Source organism: Pelodiscus sinensis, chromosome 24 (genome assembly GCF_049634645.1).
Source record: "Pelodiscus sinensis isolate JC-2024 chromosome 24, ASM4963464v1, whole genome shotgun sequence".
In the NCBI taxonomy this organism is placed as follows: Eukaryota; Metazoa; Chordata; order Testudines; family Trionychidae; genus Pelodiscus; species Pelodiscus sinensis.
Window position 1 is genome coordinate 3,822,580 of NC_134734.1, and position 10,667 is coordinate 3,833,246.

Here is a 10,667-nt window from a genome sequence, read left to right on the forward strand (position 1 = left end):
CAGCTTTCTGGGAGGTGCCCAGTGAGTGCTGCCTGTAGGCCACACCCCAAACCCTGTCTGCCCCCCAGCCTGCCTGGGGCCGACCGGACTTTTAATGACCCGGTCAGTGGTATTGCCAAGGTCTCCTTGCAACCGGGCATTCCAGGCAAAACAGGACACCTGGCAACCCTTGAGGAGAGCGTGCTGGGGGCAGGACACACTCGTATTGTTGCTGGCGACTTAACTAATTGCAGGGTGTGAATTTGGCACCGCACGGCCAGGAGTGAGCAAACAGCATCGCCATGGGGCTGATATTCATTGGGAGTTAATGAATAACTGGGCCAGGCAGGGCCTGGGGCAGCCAGGGGGGTGCTTTGTGGGAGCAGCCACTCCCGCCCTCTCCTAGAGGGTTTCCCCAAAGCAAGAGCCCACCCACACGACCCCCATGAGCACTGGCAGAGCTGAGGAGGGGAGCTGTGACAGACCGGGCCGGGTCTGGGCACAGCTGAGGGCGTCCGCTCAGGGCGAATTGCTCAAATTTGGGGTTCCTTTCAGCCCCAGACTGGAGACCTTCCCAAACAGGCCACAAACCAGTCCCACAGAGCGCTTCAGCTGCCTGCCTGAAGCCTCACGAGCAAAACCCCTCCGACACCCCAGCAATATCCATGCCTCAGATGGCCCCGGGCATCTTAAAACCCAATCCCATCTACCCTGAAAAAGTTCTGTCCGGTTCCAAGAAACCAGCCACAGATCCCTGGTCAATTTACCCTCTGGACCTTACTCATAAACCACGCTGAGCCAATCCTTTAGCATCTAACATCTAAAGGTTTATTACACAAGAAAGAAAAGCATGAGAGTAAGGTTGCTAAAGTATCATACATTACATGCATCGAATCCCCCAGTTCTCGATGCAGGCTCTAGCAGAGATGTTACAGCTGCTGGCTTAAAAGTCCTTGTTGCGCATCCTAGGTCAGGATGGATCCACAGTTCTTTCCGGCTCTTCGATCCCTGGACTGCTGCCTCTGGGATGAAGTGCTGAGCTGAGTATCAAGATGGAGTCAGCCACATGGCCTCTTTATACATCCTTCCTGGTCTCTTCTTGGCTGCAGCAGGTCACCTGGCCAGCGGCCTATCCCTGTGTTCCCTGCTGGTAGCCCTTAGGTGTCAGGCCTCATTCTTGAGGTGTGTCCTTGGCCCAATGAGTGCCATTGTCCCACAGGGCCTTGCTAATTAGCATGTCCATAGGCCGGGCTCTCCTCAATGCTCAACCACATGCAGGGAAATATTCAGTATCCATACGAAGTACATGCTTATAACTTCACACACAGACATTATACAATCACATGACTAGCGTACATAGGATTATCAGACAGTAAGCTTCTATTCAACACCTCACATGGCCCCCTTTTATACCATTTTTGGGGCCAACACCCCCACCTATGGGTGCAGCAGTGATCTTGCTGCTTCCCTCAAATTTGGTAACGTGACAGGAGCCCACGGCTGGGCCAGCAGGGGGCTGCAGGTAAGTGATTGAGGGGCACTGGCAGATTGGGGGGAGCCCCAGGCAGGGAGCAAAGGGGACTGCAAGCAGATTGGGCCTGTTTTTTTTTAATGTGATAGAGACCATCTTGTTAGTCTTTAAAGTGCTACCTAGTTCTGTCTTTTTTTTTTAAATGAGTTGCTTTCACTTTGGGAGCGCTGCCGGCTTGGGGCTTGTTCCATCTGGAGGTCACTGATTTGGCCTTGCAGGCAAAGGCTGGGCTGGGCTAGGCTGGGCCGGGCCAGGCTGCCCATCCTGCCAGGCCTCCAAGCTTTGCTTACCCCCTGTGCCAGGTCCTGTGGGCTGGGAAGTTGGCAGGGGTGAGGACAGGCTCTGCTGCTGCTCAGCGCCACACAAGAGCCGGTGCTGCTGGGCTCTCCTGGCCTTCGAGGAGCCGGGGGCCAGGCCCAGCCCAGTCAGTGTTTCAGGGGAAGGCGGTGAAACCCGGCCGGGCAGGGGGAAGCCCAGGCCTGCATGGTGCCTGCTGGGGCTTTGCCCAGAGAGGGCCCGGCAGAAGAGGGGTGAGGCCTTGAACCCAGACCCAGAGAGGGAAATCAGGGCCAATACCTCCCTTGCCGCGAGCACCGTCAGCAGCAGGATCAGCAGTGCTGGCAGGGAAACTGAGGGGAGGAGCCTCCCCCCCCAGAGCCTTGCAGTGTGTTGGAGTCAAATGTGGGACCTTTCTGCCCCACCCACTGACATGTCATAGAAGGCCACACGCAGCTGTTAGTTTCACTGTGTACAACTCATGGAAGCCGGGAGAGATTCCAGAAGACTGGGACAAATTTAGCGCCCATCTGCCAGAAGGGAAATAAGGACACCTCCGGGAATTACAGGGCAGCCAGCTTAACATCTGTGCCAGGAGAGATGTCAAAGTCAGACAGGACTCACAGATTTGGCAGACTGCTCTGTTTATTTCAGCAAAGCTTTGCTAAAATGCATGGAGAAAATGTGAGTACCATACAAGGTTCAAACCCCTTGATTTTATACAGTCAAAAGGCCAAGTTAACAAGATCAAAGGGTGTGGCAAAACTTCACATTATTAGTGTGGTTAAGTATCTTCATTTCAATATTAAGCACACAGCAATCTCCTGGCTATATCTCCCTGATTATCTGGAATTGCTTCCTGTCTAACACTTAATGTTCCTTTTCCTGTTAAACTCAGGCCCAAATTGGCTAGCACCTTGATCTGCATACCTACAATCAACATTAACATACTTTTCTTCTTCCTCTTAAAAAGACAAACAGAATTCCTTTAACTTATTCAATTATTACAGCACAATTCATCTTTTTCTTACAGTATAATTCTTTCTACTTTCACAGAGATAAGGGAGCAAATAATTCAGGAATCCCTTTGCAAGCGTCCGGATGATAACAAGGCAATAAGGAACAGCTTGGATTTGTCAAGGGCAAATCACGGCAAACCGACCTGTCAGCTTTCTTTGACCCCATACCAAGCCCTGTGGCCGAGGGGGAAGCGGTAGCTGTGCTATAGCTAGACCTTAGTAAAGCATCTGATACAGACTGGCGTGATCTTCTCATTCACAAACTTGTCCAACCAGGGCTGCTCTCAAACTGGGGCTTCCTTTGACTGGCAACATTGATCTCCCCCCTCCCTCTCCGCCCACCCTCCATTTCTCGCAGGGCTGGGGCAGATTCCCACCCCTGCCCGCTGATGCAGCTGGGGAGCCTGCAGGAATGGGAGGCTGCAGGGGATCCCCCGTCCATGTAGTCTCTTCTGGCCCGCTGTGGACAGGAAGCACCCTGACCCACCGGGCCTGGCTGGAAGGGTCTGTGCTGCAGATGCAGCTGAGGGGTAGTTTGCTGCTAACTCCAGGAGCAGCCCTAGATGAGCTGCTGGCAACTGCAGCCCTAGGCAAAACGCACAATCAGCGTGCAATTGGCACCCCCACCTCCAAAGCCCTCAACAGCCATTTATCTTGGCACCCTAGGTGACAGCCTAGTTCGCCTGTATTGACGGGCCGCCACTGGCTGACTCCTGTTCAGGATCAGAGGAGGGAACCTGGCAGCCATTCAGAGCCCAGCCGACAACCCCCGCTGAGAAGGCATCCGGCAAGTCAGCCTGGGCCTAGGGAGGCCTGAGACTTCAGCAGGTGCTTTGACAAACACTGGCTGCAACTTGACAGCAAAGGGAGAGAGGAGATGTGCATCTGAGCAGACATGGCCCCTCAGAGCCTGCTTGTGTCATAGCAGCTCGTGGCTTTAGCTCCTAACTTCACAGGTTCAATACCCCCTTCCAATGACCTATGCTCTCTGGGTATGTCTACACTACTGCACTAATTCGAACTAACTTAATTTGAACTAGTTAATTCGAAATAAGATAATTTGAATTAGTGCATCTAGACCAAAAAACTAATTCAAATTAGCGTATTGCTAATTCGAACTAGCATGTCCACATTGAGTGGACCCTGAACCGAAGTTAAGGCTGGCCGGAACCAGTGCCAGCAGGGCATCAGGGCAGAGCATCAGGTTAGGACATAGAGTGTGGAGCTGCTGTCTCAAGCTAGCCGAGGGCTGTGCTTAAAGGGACCCGACCCCCACCCCGGACAGAGAGTTCTCAGGGTTCCCCGCTTGCTTGTCTAACTCAATGAGGGACAGCAAAGCAGTCCTGGCTTGGAGTGCCCTGAGCGCCCACACTCGGCACATCACAGCACTCGGTCATCAGCCTGGCTGCACTTGCCGCAGGCTGCCATCTGGGGGGGGGGGGGTCAATCGGGGGCTGTCAGGATCCAGGAGACCCTGCAGGAAAGCTTCCACCCTGAGGAGCCAGCAAAGCCAGTCCTCCCCATCGGGGGCTCGTGCCCTATTCCTCCCTCACCTCCTTCCATTTACCCCTCCCTAACCCCCCTTCCTGATGTAAAAAAATAAAGTACACGTGTGTTCAAAAATAGAAACTCTCTTTATTTAAAAAATCTGGGGAGGGGGATTAACCTCTGGGGAGACTGGGAAAAGGAGGTGGGGGAGGGGAAGAGAGAGGGTGCGAGAGGGGAGGTGGAAACCTGGGAGGAGGGAGCTGGAAGGGGGAAGCCAGGGGAAGAAGGAGGAGGGGAAGTATAAAACTATGGTACGCCATATCTTCAGTACTGTGTACAGATGTGGTCTCCTCACCTCAAAAAATATATTTTGGCCTTGGAAAGGGTTCAGAAAAGGGCAGCTAAAATGATCAAGGGTTTGGAACAGGTTGTCATGATTATGAGGGTTAGCCAGCAGCCTGGGGATTAAGGGGTTAACTACACCTAGCCAGGTGGAGTGACCAATAGGAAAGTAGGTGGGACTTTTCAAACTGGGACCAAGGAATTTGGGTTTTTTTCTTTTCTTTCTTTTGTCTCTCTGAGAGTTCTCTGCAGCTACAGAGAGGGACAAGCATGTCTCTCTCTCTCTCCAAGACACCATTCTTCATTTTCTGTAAGTAGGGTAAAGTTTAGGCAGTTTCGTTAGGTTTTATTGTTTTAAGGATTGGGTATGGGATCTGAGATCTGGCACTGTTTAAAAGATGTTTTGGCTTTTCTTTGTAACTAAGTTCTAGGCCCATGGAGTTTCTCCATGAGTATATTTTACCACCTCCCTATCTAGTCATTATGTTTGCAACAGGAATATTGTTGTAATAATAAAGGTTCTTTCTTTTCTTTTTATTAACCTGGCAGTGGTTAATTGTGTGCCTTGATTTTTATTTTAGGGGGGTAAGATTTCCCAAATGATCTTTCCCCTGATTTCTTTATCAACATTTGGGTGGTGGCAGCGGAAGTTTTATTCCCAAGATCTAGGGTTTTTAAGATCTTGGGGGAAGTTTTATACCAAAGCCTGGTAGATAAGGCTTTGGGGTACACTTGCTGGCCCCCACTTCTGCATTTATCATGCCAGAGTGGGGAAGGAGCCATGACACAGGTCCCATATAAAGAAAGGTTAAAGAGACTGGGACTTTTCAGCTTAGAAAAGAGGAGACTGAGGAGGGATAGGATAGAGGTCTATAAAAGCATGAGTGGTGTGGAGAGGGTGCATAAAGAAAAGTTCTTCATTAGTTCCCATAATATAAGGACTAGAGGACACAAAATGAAATGAATGGGTAGCAGGCTTCAAACTAGTAACAGAAAGTTGTTCTTCACAAAGCAAAGAGTCAACCTGTGGAACTCCTTGCTGCAGGAGGCTGTGAAGGCTAGAACTAGAACAGAGTTTAAAGAGAAGTTAGATAAATTCATGGAGGTTGGGTCCATGGAGTGATAGTAGCCAGGGGGTAGGAATAGTGTCCCTGGCCTCTGTTTGTGGAAGGCTGGAGATGGATGGCACGAGACAAATCGCTTGGTCATTGTCTTCGGTCCATGCCCTCCAGGGTACCTGGTGTTGGCCACTGTTGGCAGACAGGCTACTGGGCTAGATGGACCTTTGGTCTGACCCAGTGCGGCCGTTCTTATGTTCTTATGCTCTAAGCTCAGGGCTCGGGGTCGGAGGTCTCACTGGACCAACTTGATTTTCATGCAAACCTGCTCCTGGGTTCGCATGTAGCCTTTGGTGGCCAGGCTGGCAGCTATCCTGCCCTAGACATCTGCTTTCCTGTGCCTAGTGTGGAGATTGTGGACGTTGGAGGCCTCCCCCCAAACCTGGATGAGCTCCACGATGTCTGCTCTAGACCAGGCGGGTGCCCGCCTCTTGCGGCCCCGGGCAGGCTCCTGTGAGCCGCCAGCCTGGTCCTGGGAAGAGGCGGAGGGCTGGGTGGCAGCGGGTGGCTGGCTCATGCTGTACCAGGTGCAGGGTCTGCTGGCTGGGTGCTGGCAGGCTTGCAACTGGCACAAGCACCGTAGCCAGCCCATGCCCCTTTAAGGGCTCCGGGGCCGGGAGGGGGGCAAAAGAGTTTCCCTGGTTTGGCCCAGAGTGGCCACCAGGGCAACCTGGGAAGGGCTAGCCTCCCACTAGTTCGAATTAAGTGGCTACACAGACCTTGATTTGAACTACTTAATTCAAACTGGGCGTTAGTCCTCGTAGAATGAAGTTTACCTAGTTTGAATTAAGTGCACCGCTAGTTCGAATTAAATTCAAACTAGCGGTTTGCCTGTGTAGCCCCTATTAAAGTTAATTCGACCTAACGGCTGTTAGTTCGAATTAATTTTCTAGTGTAGACAGACCCTCTGACTGTATGTATGATCCGCTGTTGTGGGCAGCAAAAGGAGACTGAATAGTGAAAGTTTGGTAGTTTGGATGAATTCCCCCCTCCCCCCATACACACACTCCTCTTGCTCTGAAATGAGCTGGGCTTGCAACACCACCCTGAGGTGCCAGCTTCACACCCTGCAATTCATTAAGAATCAACATTAACAACAATAGTTGTGTGTCCTACCTCCTAGCCATAATCCCCTACCATGGAGGGAGCCCAGGAGTCCTGGCTTCTAGCCACCCTGTGCCCAGCATACTAGGTGCTGCTCCAGCTCTGAAGAATAACAAGAAAATCATCTTGACTGGATAATAAACAAATAATTTTATGGATCAGGTAGCTAAAGTCACAGCCTTTGGGGGTGCCAGACCCACCGGCGAAGGGAGGGGGTGCAGGATGTTGTGCAAGGGAGATCTCAGCTCTACGACCAGACCTGGGACAGACCCACAGGGACCAGGGTTTGTTGTACCTGCTAAACACCCATTCCCCAGCCACCTGGAGGATAACAGCCCTACTCCTGCTGCCAAAGGCACACCACATTGACATCACTGGAGCGCTTCACTGTGATGCGAGAAGGATTCCAATTTTCAGACCCAACAAAACCAAACACCCTTGCCCTGGCCCGTCTGCAAGGCCCCCCATTGCTCACTCCATCCCCCTTCCCTCTGTCTTTTGCACTCACCCACCCACCCACCCACCGTTGCTCACTCATTTCTACTGGACTGGGAGGCCCAGAGAAGGTTCCGTTTAGCCTAGGTTTTTGGTTGAAAACAGGACACCTGGCCACCCTCGCTAAAAGTCCTGTGTTTAAATCCTGTTCGGTAACAGCCTTCCCACACAGGCCACCGAGCAGCACAGGCCCGTCCGTTTGCGTAGAGTGCTGTAGCTTGAGAATAACAATCCAGAGTCCAAATCCCTCCCGTCCGTGTGGTGGATAACAGCATTACTACTGCCGCCAGCTCATGGCACTGCTCCTTTAGCTCAAGCGGTAGTGTGTTGGGCTGCAACCTCTTGCGTTTCAGTCCCACCATGGAGGTAACTACATTTCCCCCCCGGTCAAATGAGGAGAAAGCAAAGGGGTGGTCTCATCTGGGCAGGGAAGTCATGGATAACTCAACCTTGTCGCCAAAAGTCGCCTCCACTCCACCTCACTGCCCCCTTCCCCACAGCAAGTCAAGCAGGGGAGATGGCACCAGGCTGTTTTTTTGTCTTATTCTGGCCAAGCAGTTGGCTATGGGGGCTAACACACGCTAATACTAGGAGCCAAAGAGACGGGGCTCTCCATAACTCACCAAGGGGCAACTCAGGCCCACAGGCCCCTCACAGAGCCTGACCCTTGTTCATCTGTCATAAAACGGTTCCCCCTCAACCCAGCCTGCTTGCCCCCCTTCAAGTGACCCCGGCTTGGTTCCCCCCTTGCAGCTGTGGCCCAACATGGAGGAGGAAAGACCCAGAGCAGGTGAAGGGTACCAGGGGACCCACTAACTGAAATAGACCCACGTTCAACCAGTCATCTGGGCGCCAGTAGCCACAAAGGAAGGCCGCTGATGCCATGGCAACCCTGACACTGAGGGGCTGGATCCTTGAGGAAGCTGGGCCACATTGCAAGCTGAACGTGCTCAAAGTCCAATGGACACTTGGCCAACCACTTGTGGTCAGGGCTTTTGTGGGCCCAGGTGCCTAATTTGTGGCTCCACCCAAGACCCAGCACCCGGTCAGCCCAAGGCCGTACCCGCAGCTCGCAGGGGGTGTAAGGGGCAGAGGGGAGTGTACAGGAGGGCACAGGAGAGGGGGCGGAAAGAAACAAGCAGGATGTGAGGGGGAGTCAAGTGGGGGTGGGCCCTGGGGATGGAGTGAAGGGGGTGCCATGTTCCCCAGTGCCTGGGCCCCTGCTTAGTGTGGATCTGGCCCCTGTGACACCATTAGAAATCCAGCACTGCTCCTGGTCCAGCGGCAGCAAAGGAAAGCCCTTGGCACCATGGAAACCCCAACTCCAGGTGGCCAAATCCCTGTGCAAGCTTAGCCAGTGACTCTGAAGCTCCCATTGGCCAAATCCCTGTGGAAATTGGTCAACGACTCAAAAACTCGCCGCCCGCGGGTGGCTAAGGCCATGTTGTCAGTACCCGCCGGATGGACAGACAGTGAGCAATCCAGTGGAGGTGGATTTATGGCGTTGCTGAACACTCTCCCAGCAATGCTGGTACTCCCCAGAACGAGAGGCATAGGTGGAGTCGACGGGACAGCCTCAGCTGTGGGCTTATGGCTGTGAAGATACCGCAAGAAGTAGATCTAAGTATGTCGACCTCACCCATGGTAACTTAGATTGATGGCCAGTGGTGGTGTAGTCTGGGCCTAAGCAAGGCCCATGGCCCTCTGGTGAGGTGCAGGAAAGGCCAGAAGATGCCGTCCCCAGGTTGAAGGCTCCATCTCTTGCTCCGACAGTCTGGGACAAGGAAGGGTCTGTGGAGGAAGCTGTGAGGCAGTCTCATCTGGGGAGTGAATTCGTAGATAACTCACCTTTGTCCCCACTGGCTGCCTCCACCTCGCTGCCTCCTTCCCCACAGCAAGTCAAGCAGGGGAGATGGCACCGGGCCATGAGGGTGCTGAGTTTGTGCCTCAGGCTGGCCAGGCAGTTGGTTATGGACCATTGGACAATGGTGGAGGAGAAGTAGAAGATGGCAGGGTCCAAGCAGGTATTGAGGGTGCTGAGAAGAAGAGCGTACACCTTCCAGGGGGGGCTGTCGTTCTGGACAAAGCCCACCACATGGGACAGGTTGTAAGGGGCAAAACAGACTATGAAGTTGAACAAGGTGGCCACGACCAGGCCCACGGCGCGCTGCTTCTTCCGGGCCAGGATGTTGGGCAAGGCCACCAGGATGCGGACAAAGTTGACGTAACAGAAGACGGTAATAATGAAGGGCAGGCAGAAGAGCACAATAAAGAATTCCAGCTGGACACAGAGGAGGACCTGGAGCTGCGTAGGGGAGAAATGTTCGGAGCAGTGAGACTCGTTGTGTGCTGCCACGGTGCCATTGGGGCTCTGGTCATGGTACTGGAGAATGTAGAAGATGCTGCAGTGGCTGCAGGCCACCACCCAGAAGATCACGGAGGCGGCGATGGCGTAGGCTGGTCGGCGCCAGAGCTTGTACTTGATGGGGAAGGCCACCCCCAAGTAGCGCTCAACGCTGATGGCCATGAGGAAGAGGGAGCTGATGTAGATGCTGCTGTAGTAGATGAAGTTGGTGAGTTGGCAGAGGAAACCGGACAAGGGCCACTCCATGCCGGAGGCGGCCTCCACCATCTTGAAGGGGAGGAAGACGAGGAGCAAGATGTCGGAGACGGTGAGGTTGAGCAGAAGGATGTCGACAGGGGCGGGTTTCTGGCGGACCTTCACCAGGAAGGTGTAGAAGGCCAGGAGGTTGGACGGGAGGCCGATCACGAAGGTGACGATATAGACGGTGAGTAGCAGTGGGATGGAAATGTTCAAACTCATCTTCTTGGTGCCTACAAAAGCAATGGGCTCGTCAGCTACTGCAGCAACCCAGGCGTCCTGGCTCCAATCCCCCCAGCTCCAGACCACTCCATCCCTCTCCCCTCTGTGGCCCTCGGTACCCCCAAAGCAACACGCAGGAACCCGTGTTCCCCACTGTCACCTCACTATGTTACGTGTCATGGAAAAGCTGCCAGGTCAAAGAGCCTGTGGAAGGGGATGCTCGGCGCAAACCCGTCGTTCTGTTTCTTCATCGTTCATGGGCACGAGGGGATAAGATTTGCGGTGCAGTTGTCTGTGGAAAATGCTGTAAGTTTGAGAGTCCTTCCTACAAATGTAGCGACCTCCAGCCACGTGGGCGTTCACCGACCGTTCGTCAGCCGGGGAGTTTAGCTGCAATTCAAGCACCACACAACGGGGGGTTCACTGGCTCAGCAAAGCCCACTTGGACAGGTCCGAGGACGTGAAAATAAGGGGACAGAGGCCTCATGGCT

At 53.3% G+C, this 10,667-nt stretch overlaps 1 protein-coding gene across 1 annotated transcript; it reads right to left on the reverse strand.

Annotated features, from left to right (window-relative positions):
* Positions 1-9,168: 9,168 nt before the first annotated feature.
* LOC102456273 (free fatty acid receptor 2-like) lies at positions 9,169-10,176 on the reverse strand. Its single transcript, XM_006118128.2, has one exon. The coding sequence runs from the start codon at positions 10,174-10,176 to the stop codon at positions 9,169-9,171; it is 1,008 nt and encodes a 335-aa protein (XP_006118190.2).
* Positions 10,177-10,667: the final 491 nt, after the last annotated feature.